A 14827-nucleotide genomic window follows, 5' to 3' on the forward strand; every position below is an offset into this window, starting at 1 on the left:
TTTTCTACACTAACATATTTTCCTTTGTTCCATAAGCATCACAGATTTTCTTTGTACAAATAATAAAACTAGAAAAAAACCCCGTAAGGGCCATCCTATTCATTACCTTCTTGATAATCCAATTATTTAAATATAAGGAAGAATCAGCAGTATTCTATCTTCCTGCAAAGACTTTAAACTTTAGTCTCATTTGGCATCAATTAAATACACATTTTATTGTAAATCATTCTTTGTAAACTCAGAAGAAAACATCTCTAACGGTCTCCTTGGTTCATTTCAAGCTGTCAAAATGAGGCTATCCTAGAAAGCATACTGCCTGTTTGTCTTCTATTTTGTACCACGTGGACAGATAATTCTCTCTTAACCTGTATTTTAATTGGCATCAGATAAAGACTGCTACCTCTAGGTTAGAACCTTCTGTGTTTGTCAGTTTAAATTTTACAATAACTTCCCAGTTCTAGCATCTAGGTGATTGATGAGGCGTTTGTTTTGTCTAATGCAGATTTAACAATTTTGTTTAATATCTAACTGTTGAAAATATTTTCATATCCGAATACACCCTAACTAACTTCAAATACCCAGGAATGTATTTTATGTCAAATTTTACCTACTCTTGACTTTTGCACTAATTTCCCTTATCAGAGGACAAAGTTAAAATCCCCTCATTTTATAGCATTTTCATATAGCAGTATGGGAAACACATATTTTCTTCATTATACATGCTGATATTATATAGATTATATTAAATAGGTTAATAACCTACATGAAAGCTAATCATAAGAATTAATGCTTACTGAACACTTAGAATTTGTGAGACACAGCGTTAGTTAAGACTATATGTGCATTATCTCATTTAGACCTCATAACAACCCAATAAATAAATATTATAATTACTATCCTTGCTTTACAGATGAAGGAACCAAGATGCAGGTAACTTAGGTGTGCCTAACCTAGTATGTGGCAAAACTGGGTTTTGAACACTGGCAATCTAACTCTGGAACCTGCACCCTTGGCCACCATTCCTACTATTCCTCTGAAGGTATTTTATATTTTCTACCTTCCAATTAACTACCTTTCATTTGAATCCTACTAATTAATTTCAAACTAATAAATAAACTAAAACAAAAAATAAAACTTGATATTTTCAACACAAGCTTCATCACACTTACCATATGGGTATTGCAAGATTGAAAGTGCACCATTACTGTACTCTTCGTGAGAGAACTTATCATTACTAAGACATTTGTCAAATTCGTCAGACCCTACCAAGACAGGAGTTCTGGAAGGAGAATCTAAAAGAAAATGGTAAAATCTTAATTGTTAAGACGTCAGTGAAAATGCACGTATCACATTCATTCAAAAAACAGATATTTAACTACAGTTCTGCTCAAATATGTTGTCAAACAAATGGCTCACGGTTCTTTAACAAGCATAGTCTTGTAGAGAAGATAAGTCACTTAAAACAAGTAACTAAAATAGGATGTGATATATGCAATATAAAACATACAAGCTATGGAAAGATAACTGAAGGAATTAGATGGCCTAGTATTTGGATTCAATTCATTTAAGTGTTCAAAGAACATGACATGACCAGATAATGTTTCACAAAAAGTCTTTCTTTTTACATTTTTTATTAGAGACTGAGAGAGAAAAAGCATGAGTGAGGGGTGTGTGTGTGGGAGAGGGGAGAGAGAGAGAGAGAGAATATCAAGCAGGCTCCACCGTCAGTGCAGAGTCGGATGGGGGGGCTTGATCCCACAACCCTGAGATCATGACCCGAGCTGAAATCAAAAGTCAGATGCTTAACTGATTGAACCACCCAGGTGCCTATTTCATAAATATTCTTAATATGTTAAGACCTAAATGATACTTAGTCATGGTCAGTGAATGGTTTAGGAAGTTTCTATGTTGTCTAGAAATATTTTTTAAGACTGATTTCTTTAGAAGCAGCTTCTGTTTCAATGAAATCATGTTGTAAAGGATAATTAAAATTCACTGACTTCTGAAATACCAGTTTGTCAGAAAATAAAGAGGACATAACAGTTGTAATCTCTGTTCTATCTATACTAGGACAAAGAAGATGATAAGGCCTCTGAACACTTCAATAATATTACAAAAGTTCATAATTCACTTACGAATTAAGGGTTTCCACTTGATGGTTGGCAAAGGCATAATTGCATATTCATTATTGACAGATTCCAAAGCCTTGGGACTTGTAGGAAACTTTTCTGAAATTCTGACTGATGACTGGAGATACAGCTGACCTCTGTACATTCCTGAATCAACGAGAACACTGTCAATTATATTTGGAATCAAGCACCAATGATTTTTTTCAAAATTATTCATTTTGATTTAGTAAAATTAGATTAATCTGTTATTTCTTCCTGTGGTACATAACTCTTTTCAAAGAAGAATCAAGCCTGAAGTACTCCAATGTGACCCAAAGGCTATTTAATAAAAACAGAAGAGGAAAGTTACACACAAATTACAATGTTTCTCACTGAATAATAATTTCCAGCAATTACCGAAACATTTCCAGTAGGAAAGTTCAAAGAAAAGAAATCACTATATACTTATAATAAAACTCATAGCTCAGATGAAGTAACTTTCTTTTTAAGGAAACCAAAACATCTGTAATTTCAGACACTGCTAACATACCAGTTAAATACTATCATGGTACATGTGTAACATGTTATTCTTTCAAAGTCTTGCCTTCCATTGAGTTTGAGGAGCAGACAGCACATTCATTGAGCTTAAAAAATTTTATAAGTACTTGACCACCAACACTAGTACAAATAGTTAGACTCAAAGATTTGCAAATTTTATTTTGCAGAGGCCTTCAACCACCCAGAAGCACATCAGAATTCTGTTATTATTTCTCAGATAAGTTTTAAAGACAAATAGAAATAAACCTAATCTTTGGGAGAGGGGGCCAAATTGACATAGATGCAGATATAAATGTAGAAAATTTCAGCCTCTGAGGATATAGGAGTAACAGGATACAGCATGCTGTATGTTGCCATATTCCTAACCTTTCTAATATAGGTCTCAGAAGAAAAGAATATGCCACAGTATTTGGAAGTTTCAGAATTGGATAAATGGAAAAAAAACGGCAGGGATGGAAACCAAACTATAAATCTTAAGGGCAACCTAAGCCAGAGAATGTATTTAGGAATTAAAACTACTACAGGCACATGTGAAGTAGGCAGGAACAACGTGGGAATAAACCTTAAATATTAATATGTCTTATCACTAGATGAGACACATCTACTCACCCAGGTAAACACTGCTTTCTGTGGCTCCTCGAGCAGCTTCTACAATGTCTTCTTCATCTTCTAAAACTTCATCGTTAGATGCGTAACTTGTATCATCAAAAAGACTGATGGGAATGACTTTTCCATCTTTAACCAACCAAGCAGATGCAATGGGAGTACAAAACTAAACAAAAATGTAAAAGAAATTTCACATTATTTCAAGCAGTATTTATGTAATTCAACTCCTAACATGACATTTAAAAATCACATTTTACAATTTCTCCAGCTTTAAGAGGTATGATTGACAAATAAAAATGAATATGTTTACAAAATGCCATGTTTTGACATATGTACACATTATGAAATGATTAGCACAATCAAGCTAATTAACATATCCATCACCTCGCAGTTATTTTTTGTGTGTGGCAAGAACATTCAAGATCTACCTCTCTCATATCACAGTGTATATGCATATTAAATCATCATGCTGTACACTTCACATGTATATAGTTTTTATTCATCAATTGTGCCCAACAGACAAAAAAAAAAATTTTTTTAAAGATTTACCCTTGGGGTGCCTGGGTAGCTCAATCAGTTAAGCATTCGACTTTTGATCTCAGTTCAGGTCTTGATCTCACAGGGGTCATGAGTTCAAGCCCTGCATTGAGATCTACTCCCAACAAATATTAAGTACACAATATAGTATTATTAACCTTAGTCACCGCATTGTACATCTCCAGAACTTATTCATCCTGCGTTACTGAAATCTTGTACCCTTTGACCAACATGTCTCCTATCCCCCGGCCCCTGGCAATTACCATTCCCCTCTGTTCTAGGATTCCAACTTTTTAAAATTCCACACGTACGTAAGATCATGCACTATTTCTCTCTCTGTGCCTGGCTTATTTCACTTAGATGTCCTCCAGTTTCATACACGTTTTTGCAAGTGACAGCATTTCCCTCTTTAAGGCTAGATAATATTCCACCATGTACATATACACATTCCATTTTCTTTAACCATTCACTTACTGAAGGACACTTAGATTCCTCCTACATCCTGGCTACTGTGAATAATGATGCACTGAACACGGCAGTGTAGATATCTCTTCGAGATACTGAGTTCACTTCCTATGACTATCTTCCCAGAAGTGGGACTGCTGGATCATATGGTAGTTCTATTATTAATTTTTTGAAGCACCTCCATACTGTTTTCCATAGTGGCTGCACCAATTTACAACCCCACCAGCAGGGCACAAAGATAGAAAACAATCTCACCAGCACTTGTTTTCTGTCGTCTTTTTCAGAAGAGCCACTCTAACAAGATGTGGAACTACAAATTTCTTAAAGCATATAGAACAGGCTGAGGATCCCAAGTGACAGTTATTTCCCTCTACCTGATACATTTGGTCAAACAGAGAAAGGAAAAGATGTTTTCAGGTACCTGGTATTCCCATTCCAGCTGTCCTCCTTTCTTACTGAACGCCATAACCTTCCAGTCAGCAACTGAGACCTTTATCACTGTGTCCAACATGGCAGCTTCCTGTTCTTCCACATCTGAAATAATTTTAGACCCTTCTTTGTTCCCACTGGGCTTTAAGGTGCTTTCAATAAATCCAGCTCTAGTTTCCATGTCTGGAATATACCGAAGTTCAAAGTGGCCAACACTGAAATTCCACCTTAAATTTATAAAGGTTTGTTTTAGAAATATACACTTAAGTAAAGGGACCAAATAATAAAGAATCATCCTAGATTCGAGAAGCAAACACTAAAATTTTGTCAGGAGAAAAAACAACAGAATTTTCTGGGAGTGCTCTGCTGACTTATGCCACAAGAGGGCATCACTTTGTCCTGATCCTTTAGAAACAATGGTTCTGCGTTGTAAACGGACAATGGCTATGGGACAGATTTTCTCTCAAAAATTAACAAATGTTCCTATGTCCAAATCAGAGCAATTTTCTCTAGACACATCAAAGTTACCTTAAAATGAGGGTAGCAGCAGTCTGCTTTCTTTATTACAGTCTGGGCACATTTCATTCAAGTGCAGAAAAATTAATTTAAAAAAATAGTGCAGAAAAATTAATATATCCTGATAAACCAATGTACACAGTAAATGAATGCATTGATTTTATATTTATATGAAAACATAGCCCCAAAAGGCAATGAGACCCAGTGTACCAAGCCTGAAGGTCATACCACCTCAGCTCCAATCTGAGATCTCCTGAGATCTGGCAAGTCATTGAACCTTTCCTGAGTTTCACTGTCTTCATCCGTAGAGTGACAGTAATAATGTTTCCCTTATAATTAATATACAGAAAAATCACTTAACTATTAATAATATAACGACCTGTCACTTAGATATAAAATGGCTTGATAAGTCTGAAATCTATTGCAAAATATACTTAAGGAACATGACTCTTCTTATTCTGGTAACTCTTAGATCCGAGACTCTTCCTATTTTGGTAACTTAAGTTGGTAAATTAAGATGGTTATCTGTTCCTATTGGTGGCTGGACACCCAGCAAGCACTCAAATACTTAAGGAAATAAAATCCCATCAGGATAAGAAGGTCAGGTTGCCAGCAGATGCAAAGCCCTATTCACAGTCCAGTGAACATAGAAATACTTTCTTAACTGAGTTTGAGAAAACAGGAAAGGAAACTGAATTATATTGCATCAGATTAGACAAAATCGGAAAGTCTGGTTCACTTTCAAAAGAGAAAGATGAGATCTCAAATGATTTTTACTACAGAGACAAGTTAAAATTTAAAAAAGCTTTAAAAAAAATCAAGCATGTCATTTAGGACCAGCCATTATCTTACTTGTTAACCACATATTTAAATATAGAAATTACATAAAGAATTCATTATTTGAAAAGGGAAACAAACAGATGTTTGACCAAATAAATTACACTTTAACACTTTAAGAAAATAAACTAAAATGTATTTTTAAATTGGGGTTGTCAAAGATACTAAGAAACTACTTACTGGAGAGAACCAGAGTCAGAGGCCCTAGCTGAAATAAAGCACATTAACTTTGTCCTAAAAGTGTTCTGAATTCCAAGAACTGTGATCAGTGAGGTTCATTGTATGGACCTCCTCCTGCTAATCACCTCCAGAGAACATGGTGGGAGTTTCAACCCAGAATATGTTAATAATCAGGAGACTATTTTTATTTTGGGGCCTACATTTCTCTTCAAAGAGTTGTATGATTTTAGGACAAGAAAATAGTTCAGGAAATCTCCATAAAGAAAAATCTGAAAAATCTGGGTTTTGCTGAACTTGTCTTTTCAACAGCAACATTTCTCTGAATACATACTTCTCATTGCCACTGCGAGGTCCTACAGCTCTAACGGTTTTCTGGGAGCGTTGCAGAAGCAGGATGTCTTCTTGTTCTATGTCATCGTTATCCCACTGGCGACAACCCAAAGCTGAACAGATGTACCTCACCTGAAAAGAGATACAAGTTTTGCAAAGAATACAAGTTACAGGAGATCAGAGACATTAAAAGAATCTATGTGATTTATTAAAAAATGAGGAGATCTGTAAGAAATACCCAAGTATTAAGAAGTATCAGTTAGACTACCAAATCCTAAAATAAGTTACTTAGAACCATAAAAGAAACAATACATATTTATTTCAGGGAATGGTTTTTAAGGATTTAGATAATTTTATTTGGAGGGTTTCCATGGAATTTACAAAAAGAAACAGATAACTAGTTGTGATCTCCTAGCAATAATATCATTAATAAAATTCCAGGTGAATTTTTAAAAATTAGCCTCAGAGTTCCTATTTGAATGGAGTATTAAGTTTTTAGACTTAAACCTTTACTAATAGCTATAATATGTAAAAGTGCCTCCGTCAAATTTTCATTAGAAAGAAAAAGGACTCTTAGCATGATTGAACTAAAATCCTCACAGAAAGAAACATACCTGCTAGAATATCAGAATTTTGTAGCAGCACAACAAATCAAAGAACCAGATGATTGGGTTCAATCCCACTGTTTTACAGACGAGAATACTGAAGGCAACTGAGGATCACAAGGCCTCCCCAGTACAGTGCAGATGCAGGGAGTGGGGAAGGCAGAAACATATCAGCAAGAATGAGACGGGGCTATGAGCCTAACACTTAGATAAGGAATCGTTAGTGTTTGAAAAATTCAAAGGTCTAAAGGTCATTTTTCTATTCTTCCTCATTTTAGTCTTACGTCTATATATAAAATATTCACATATCAAGCTTAAGGGATTAAAAAAAGATAAAGTCTAGTGTGTATCAGTTGCATTTTACATATGTTATTTTGAAATCTTCACAATATTCCTAAAGGTCATACATTTTTGTTGCCATTTGGACAGATGAGGACTCCTCCAAATATTAGTAAATTATTAATAAATTAATTCTTCTATCCCTATTTACTCTGATTTCTCCTCCAGACAATTCAACATTTTCACTCACCTTGCCACTATATGCACTGAGTCCATATGTAGTGAGAGACTTTCCGCCAACCAAAACAACATCATCTCCAAATTTATAAGAAGATTCAAGAAGTGATTCAACTGTAAAAGGAACTGTTTCCATGCTCTCACGGTCCCGGTCCCACTGGAAGAGGTCTCCATCCAGGGAAGGAATGATCATTTTATTCCCAAATACCTAAAACAAAAGCTAACTTTTAAAGGGATAATAACTTTAGTAACTAAGAGCTGGAGTCTTGAGCCTGATGTTTTCTAGCCTCCTTCTGAGCAGCATGTGAAGTGGTACAGTTCATTAACCAAAAAGCAATTTGAAAGAACTGCCAGTCTCTCCTGGGGCCGACGCATAATATTCTAGTATGGCTTTTCTCAAACTCTGTTATGGATGTGCCATAATGATAAGTGAGCTACCAAAAGAAAGTTTTGTGATCAAGTGAGTTCAAGAAGAGGTTACAGGAGTTCTTATAGCAATTAATATGCTAATGTACAGGGGCACCTGAGTGGTTCAGTTGGTTAAGCATCTTATTGATGATTTCAGCTCAGATCATGATTTCAGGGTCTTGAGATCCAGACTCTGCTCTGGGTGTGGATTCTGCTTAAGATTCTCTCTCTCTCTTTCTCTCTGCTCTTCCCCTCCCCATCTCCCCGTGTTCTATTAAAAAAATGATAATGTACAATATGACTTTCTAGTAAAGGTCTAGTAAAGGGATAGTATATGCAGTATCTTCCAGACTTATTTTATCCAGGGCAATTACTGTCACAGGCTCAGATCCATGGAATACAGGTTGATTAAAGCAATGTCCCAACCTTTATTTACTTTCTCAAATCTGCTATAAGCTGCAAGCCTGATAACAAAGCTCCCTGATTTTAGGCTCTTAGTTGTCCTTCCTTCTTTTACCAATGTGTATTGAGGGCCTACTATGTGCCAGGCATAAGTATACTGCTTGGGAGAGACCACTCAGCAAAAACAAAACAAAATAAAACCAACCAAACAAACAAAAATCCAAAACAAACCAAACCAAAATAACTGCCCTGTGGAGTTCAAACTCTGGTGTTGAGACACAAACATAATGAATAATCACAGAGTATGTGAGGTTATACATACCACAGGAAAAAACAGAACAAGATAAAGTAGGACAAGAAAACGTACATATGGAGGGGGAGTATCAATAGGGAGGCTCAGGGTAGGCCCCACTGAGAAAGTAACATTTGCACAAAACTTGAATCTGGGGGAGTTAACCATGCTTATATCTGGGGGAGTTAACCAAGAGCCTTGGCAAAGGCCATAAGATGCAGGAGTGAAATGTTGGAGGAAGCACAAAAAACACAATCAGGCTATAGAGGCAAGAGTGGAGGCATGGAGAGCAAAAGGCGATGATGGATTCGATTAGGTTGAAGGCACTGGAAGTGTTGTAGGTGGTCAGATTTGGGATATAATTGGAAGGCAAAGCCAACATGATATCATGGTGGATTCTATATAGTATAAGCAAAAGAAAAGAGTTCAGGGGTTTTTGGCCATGAACATCTTGTTTCTTGAGAAAGGGTTTTATAGTACATGACTGTGATATTGGCCTTTTGGCATTTAAAAATATATACAACTAAAAAAAAATAAAAAAATAAAAAAATATATATACAACTTGACTCAGGTGCCTGGGTAGCTCAGGTGTTAAGTATCTGCCTTTGGGTAAGGTCATGATCTCAGGGCCCTGGGATCGAGCCCCCCATCGGGCTCCCTACCCAGCATAGAACCTGCTTCTTCCTCTCCTCTCTGCTTGTGCTCTCTCTCTCAAATAAATAGATAAAATCTTAAAAACAACAACAAACTTCAGTATCATTAAAAAAAAAAAAAAAAATCTATACAACTTGAGTTACTTCAGCTAAGGCACAAATACTTTCCTGACCAGGCTCAAAACTTTAGAAAAAGGGAATATAAAAGGGAATATAAATAATATATTTATTATGAGTTTAATAAACAAAAACAAAGGGCACCTGGGTGGCTCAGTCATTTAAATGTCTGATTCTTGATTTCAGCTCAGGTCGTGATCTCAGGGTTGTGAGATTGAGTCCCACATTACGCTCTGGGTGCAGCAGGGAATCTACTTGAGATTCTCTCTCTCTCTCCTTCTGCCCCTCTCCCCACCAGCTCGCTCTCTCTAAATAAATAAATAAACAAATAAATAAATAAATCTTTGAAAAATAAGCAAAAAACAAAACTCCAAACAAATGTTGATCTTAACTTTTTTTTTTTTTTTAAAGATTTTATTTATTTACTCATGAGAGACAGAGAGAGAGAGGCAGCACAGGCAGAGGGAGAAGCAGGCTCCATGCAGGGAGCCCGATGTGGGACTCGATCCCGGGTCTCCAGGATCAAGCCCTGGGCTGAAGGCGGCGCTAAATCATTGAGCCACCAGGGCTGCCTGATCTTAACTTTTTTTTTTTTTTTTTTTATGATAGTTACAGAGAGAGAGAGAGGCAGAGACACAGGCAGAGAGAGGGAGAAGCAGGCTCCATGCACCGGGAGCCCGATGTGGGATTTGATCCCGGGTCTCCGGGATCACGCCCTGGGCCAAAGGCAGGCGCCAAACCGCTGCGCCACCCAGGGATCCTGATCTTAACTTTTTTATAGCAATATTTCTCTATGTACTTCTCTGTTCCTCAAGTAGACTCTTATCTTTAAAGGGATATTTACCTGAAACCGTCCTTACAGTCACTGAAAGTGCTTACACAGCCTCCCTCCCTCTAGCTGGCCCCCACACTTTGGGATTCTCTTCTCATCCACTTTTTTCGTTTTCTAGTTCAAATCCTTATATCTCCTGCCTAAACTATTATAATAGCCTCTTTACAATTCTTACCTGGCAATTTCCTCAAACTAAACTCTACATATCTTCCAGATTAATCTCTGAGTAAGAGTTAAGCTTGTTATGACATACTTCAAAAATTTTCAACAGTTCTCTATTATTAGAGACCTTATTAAAGGTCTTATTAAAGACCCCTTAATCCTAAATCTGATGTTCAAAGTCCTCTACACATGACCTCAAACAACATTTTCTTCCTTGTCTTCCACTTTTCCCCACATGGGCAGAAATTGGGCATCACCACTTACATATATGTAATGTTATTGTTATTGTCCTGTTATGTCATTGTCAATGTCACTTCTCCCTGGAACACCCTCCCATACCAACACTGCCTACAGACACCTCATCTGGCCTCCAAGTTAGCAGCACTTATGCTTTTGCTTTGAAATCCAATAAAATGATAGCAATGTAAGATTACTAAGATCTTCCCATTCCTTAACACTATACTTTACCTTTTGCTGTAACTATAAACTGAGATAGCATTATATTCTCAAAACTTGTTTGTACCTCTAAGAAATACTTATCACATACACTAATGTTTCTATATTTCTGCCTATACAACGTTTATACAGTGGTTGTAAAAGTAATGCACCTAAACCTGGTGCCAAGGTTTTGTTATCCAACTCCACCGCCTACCAAAGGACCAAGGCTCCTCAGAGAAATGTCTGATTCTAGGGCTGGGGCAGGGAAGGGACAAGATGAGATTTGAACATTTTATTATTTTAAAGAGTAAGGATGTGCACAAAAAAGAAGTACACCACTGACCACATCTGGGACAACTTAAGTACCAAAATAATTAAGTACTGAGTTATAAAGTACTGAAGAAAAAAAAGAATTCATGAGTTCAAATAGATAAATAATACATGGGGGAGAGGGGAGGGCTCTTCCTGAAATGAAATGCCAAATGTCTACTGGTAAATATGAAGGGAGGGGTGAAGTTGGAAAAATAAAAATTTTGCTACCATCATAGTAAAGACTGCATTAAGAAAAAATCAGCAATAGTGTTAAAACTAGGGATGGAAATTTTGATGAGGAGTAGGATATTTGCCCAATCTTAAAGTGTCTCCCTGTGGGCTGCTTATTAGTTAAAGAAACTAAAAACAGAAACAAAACCAAAAAAACCCAGTAATTATATAGTGGACAATTCAGATAAGACCTTGACCAGATGATCAAAATTAACATCATCGATGAGTGACAGATGTGACACCATGAGAGACAGCACTTCCCCCATGCAGGATTCTAAGCCAAGAATGCACAACCTAGATCTAATCACCAGGAAACACTAGACAAGCATATAATGAAATTTCTTTTTTCCTTTTGAGAGAGAGAGAGAGCAAGACACAAGCGGGCAAAGGGGGGGTGGTAAGGGAGGGGAGGAAGGAGGGGCAGAGGGAGAAGGAGAGAGAGAATCTTAAGCAGGCTCCATGCTCAGCACTGAGCCTGTTGCTGGGCTCGATCTAAGGACTCTGAGATCATGACGCAAGCTGAAATCAAGAGTTGGACTGAGTTACCCAGGGGCTTCAAAATGAAGAAATTTCTATACTTTTTAAATAAAACGGCAGAGAGACTGTATTCTTCAAAATGTCAATATCATAAAAGACAAAGTCTGTGGAAAATCTAGATAGGGCAGCCCAGATGGCTCAGCGGTTTAGCGCCACCTTCAGCCTGGGGCGTGATCCTGGAGACCCGGGATCAAGTCCCGCGTCGGGCTCCTTGCATGGAGCCTGCTTCTCCCTCTGCCTGTGTCTCTGCCTCTCTCTGTGTGTCTCTGATGAATAAATAAATAAAATCTTAAAAAAAAATCTAGATAAAAGAATCTAACGAGAAAAATAAATGTACTACCTGTCCCTAGACCACAGGGTATACTGGAGGTAAAGGACACTATAAGAGATATCATGGCACCCTTTGTGGATATTGTGGGTTTGGTTCCAGACCACCTCAATAAAACGAGTCAAACAAATTTTTGGTTTCTCTGTGCCTATAAAAGTTATATTTATGCTATATTGTAGTCTATTAAGTGTACACTAGCATTCTGTTTACAAAATAATGTACATATCCGAATTTAAAAAATACATATTGAAGTATTTAGGAGTAAAGGGCCATGATGGATGGATAGCTGATTCATCTCCAATTGTTTTAAAGATAAGGAAATGGGGATCCCTGGGTGGCGCAGCGGTTTGGCGCCTGCCTTTGGCCCAGGGCGCGATCCTGGAGACCCGGGATCGAATCCCACGTCGGGCTCCCGGTGCATGGAGCCTGCTTCTCCCTCTGCCTGTGTCTCTGCCTCTCTCTCTCTCTGTGACTATCATAAATAAATAAAAATTTAAAAAACATTAAAAAAAAATAAAGATAAGGAAATGTGTAGGAGGGGTAGGGGGAGATAAAAGGTAAGAAAGACAACTCAAATGATAAAGCAAACAAGGCTTGGGGTAGGTAAATCTGGGTGCATAAAGATTGGTCCTTTTGGGGTTTTTTGGTATAATTTTAAGGATTCTATTTATTTATTCATGAGAGACAGAGAGAGAGGCAGAGATATAAGCAGAGGTAGAAGCAGGTTCCCTCACTGCAGGGAGCCCGATGTGAGACCGGATTCCAGAACTCCGGATCACACCCTGAACCAAAGGCAGGTGCTCAACCGCTGAGCCATCCAGGTGACCCAGTAACATTTTTATTTGTGCAACTTTCCGTAGTTTGAAATTATTTCCAAAGAAGAGGTTGAAAAGAAAAGAATGGTACTCAAGAGCCTTGTAGAAGCTTGGCCATTAAACTCAGAAGGCCATACCATTAAAACAAAGGTTCATCATAATCCCGGGTATTTCAAGATCACTATCACTCTTTATTGAAAAAACATTTGATTTTTAATAAACTCTCAAATGGCATCAGCATGTATACCACCTCATATTACCTTAGAGTTTCCCATTATCATTTTACTCTTTGCTTTCTTATTTTTTGAAAATTAAATCTTTTTATCTTTCATTAAAGATACATTAGTCATTAGTATACATACCCTATGTAAACAATGTGTAGCCAACAGGACATCCCATTTTGAGTTATAGATCAGTTAGAAACTCAAGTATTCACTATTCTCTACCTCTGATATTATGTTAGGTATTCTTTCTTCTATTCACTAGAATAATAAATTCCAATGACAAGGGACGCCTGGATGGCTCAGCAGTTGAGCATCTGCCTTCAGCTCAGGGCGTGATCCTGAAATTCCAGGATCAGGATCAGGTCCCACATCAGGCTCCCTGCAGGGAGCCTGCTTCTCCCTCTGCCTATGTCTCTGCCTCTCTCTGTGTCTCTCCTGAATAAATAAATAAAACCTAAAAAAAAAATTCCAATGATGCTAAAGTGAAAAAATAGGTATTTCAGTCATTGGCTCATATCAACAGTACTAGTAGTTAATTAAGTACAAACAAGGAAACCAGGTGTGCATCACTGAAAAACAGAGGAAGAGGGGTTAAGGAGTCTATAGAGTAAATATGTATTTTGACTTTCCTTTTCCACTAACCATGTCTTTTCTCCTAAAGCAATAACAGATCCTTAAGAAACACAGTGACTCCTAAGTGCTGCACAAAAACCCCCAAAACTAAAAAACAAACAAAAAACTGTCAAACTAAATATGGACTAAAATTAAACTCTGCTCTAAGATTGATCTATATGCCTTCAAATGTAAAAGGAAACAAACTCTTCCACAATTAAAAACAAGGTTTAGTGTTTGCTTCGGCAGCACATATGCTAAAGAAAAATTGTGTGTGTATATATATATATATATATATATATATATATATATATATATACACACACACACGTGGTTTAAACAACCAAGAAGATTTGAGATGATGGACCATATTGAGAATAACTGACTTATTTTACAAGTGAAATCTTCAACAGCATCAACTCAGTGAGAAAAGTGCAAACTCCAAAACAACAAAAAAGCATTATGATTCAATACTTAATCATCATGTCGTATTTTTGGATTATGATTTTAACAGCTCACTTTGAAATAGCTGCTCTTCGCTAATTGGCTGCTTATGAGTCATCCACACGGCTGCTAACCTTTGCACCAATCTTTGTGAAGTCTTTCAGGCTGCATATGTGAAAGCAGATGGTGCTTTTCCTTGAGAGCCACAAGAAATGCTATATGCATGCAGTTCAGGTAGTATATGAGATGACATCAGCCCTCACCAGAGCATTACCTCACCCTCCCAGCACAGGAATGAGTCACTCAGAGAGTCAGCTGCAAATCTCTTGGTAG

The 14827-nt window shown here is 37.1% G+C and overlaps 1 protein-coding gene across 3 annotated transcripts in view; it reads right to left on the bottom strand.

The window, feature by feature from the left end:
• Positions 1-14827, bottom strand: part of EIF2AK3 (eukaryotic translation initiation factor 2 alpha kinase 3) — a 64528-nt gene that overhangs the window by 23195 nt on the left and 26506 nt on the right. For all 3 annotated transcript variants that reach the window (XR_013349220.1, XM_077843219.1, XM_077843220.1), the window contains 6 exons: positions 7701-7895; positions 6568-6698; positions 4696-4930; positions 3276-3438; positions 2136-2276; positions 1170-1292 (listed from right to left, as the gene is read on the bottom strand). Coding sequence is in view for 2 of the 3 variants with exons in the window: in XM_077843219.1 (XP_077699345.1) it covers positions 1170-1292; positions 2136-2276; positions 3276-3438; positions 4696-4930; positions 6568-6698; positions 7701-7895 (988 nt within the window). In the remaining variant the exon portion in view is untranslated. The remainder of the gene's footprint in view (positions 1-1169; positions 1293-2135; positions 2277-3275; positions 3439-4695; positions 4931-6567; positions 6699-7700; positions 7896-14827) is intronic.

Source organism: Canis aureus, chromosome 12 (assembly GCF_053574225.1).
Source record: "Canis aureus isolate CA01 chromosome 12, VMU_Caureus_v.1.0, whole genome shotgun sequence".
Lineage (NCBI taxonomy): Eukaryota > Metazoa > Chordata > Mammalia > Carnivora > Canidae > Canis > Canis aureus.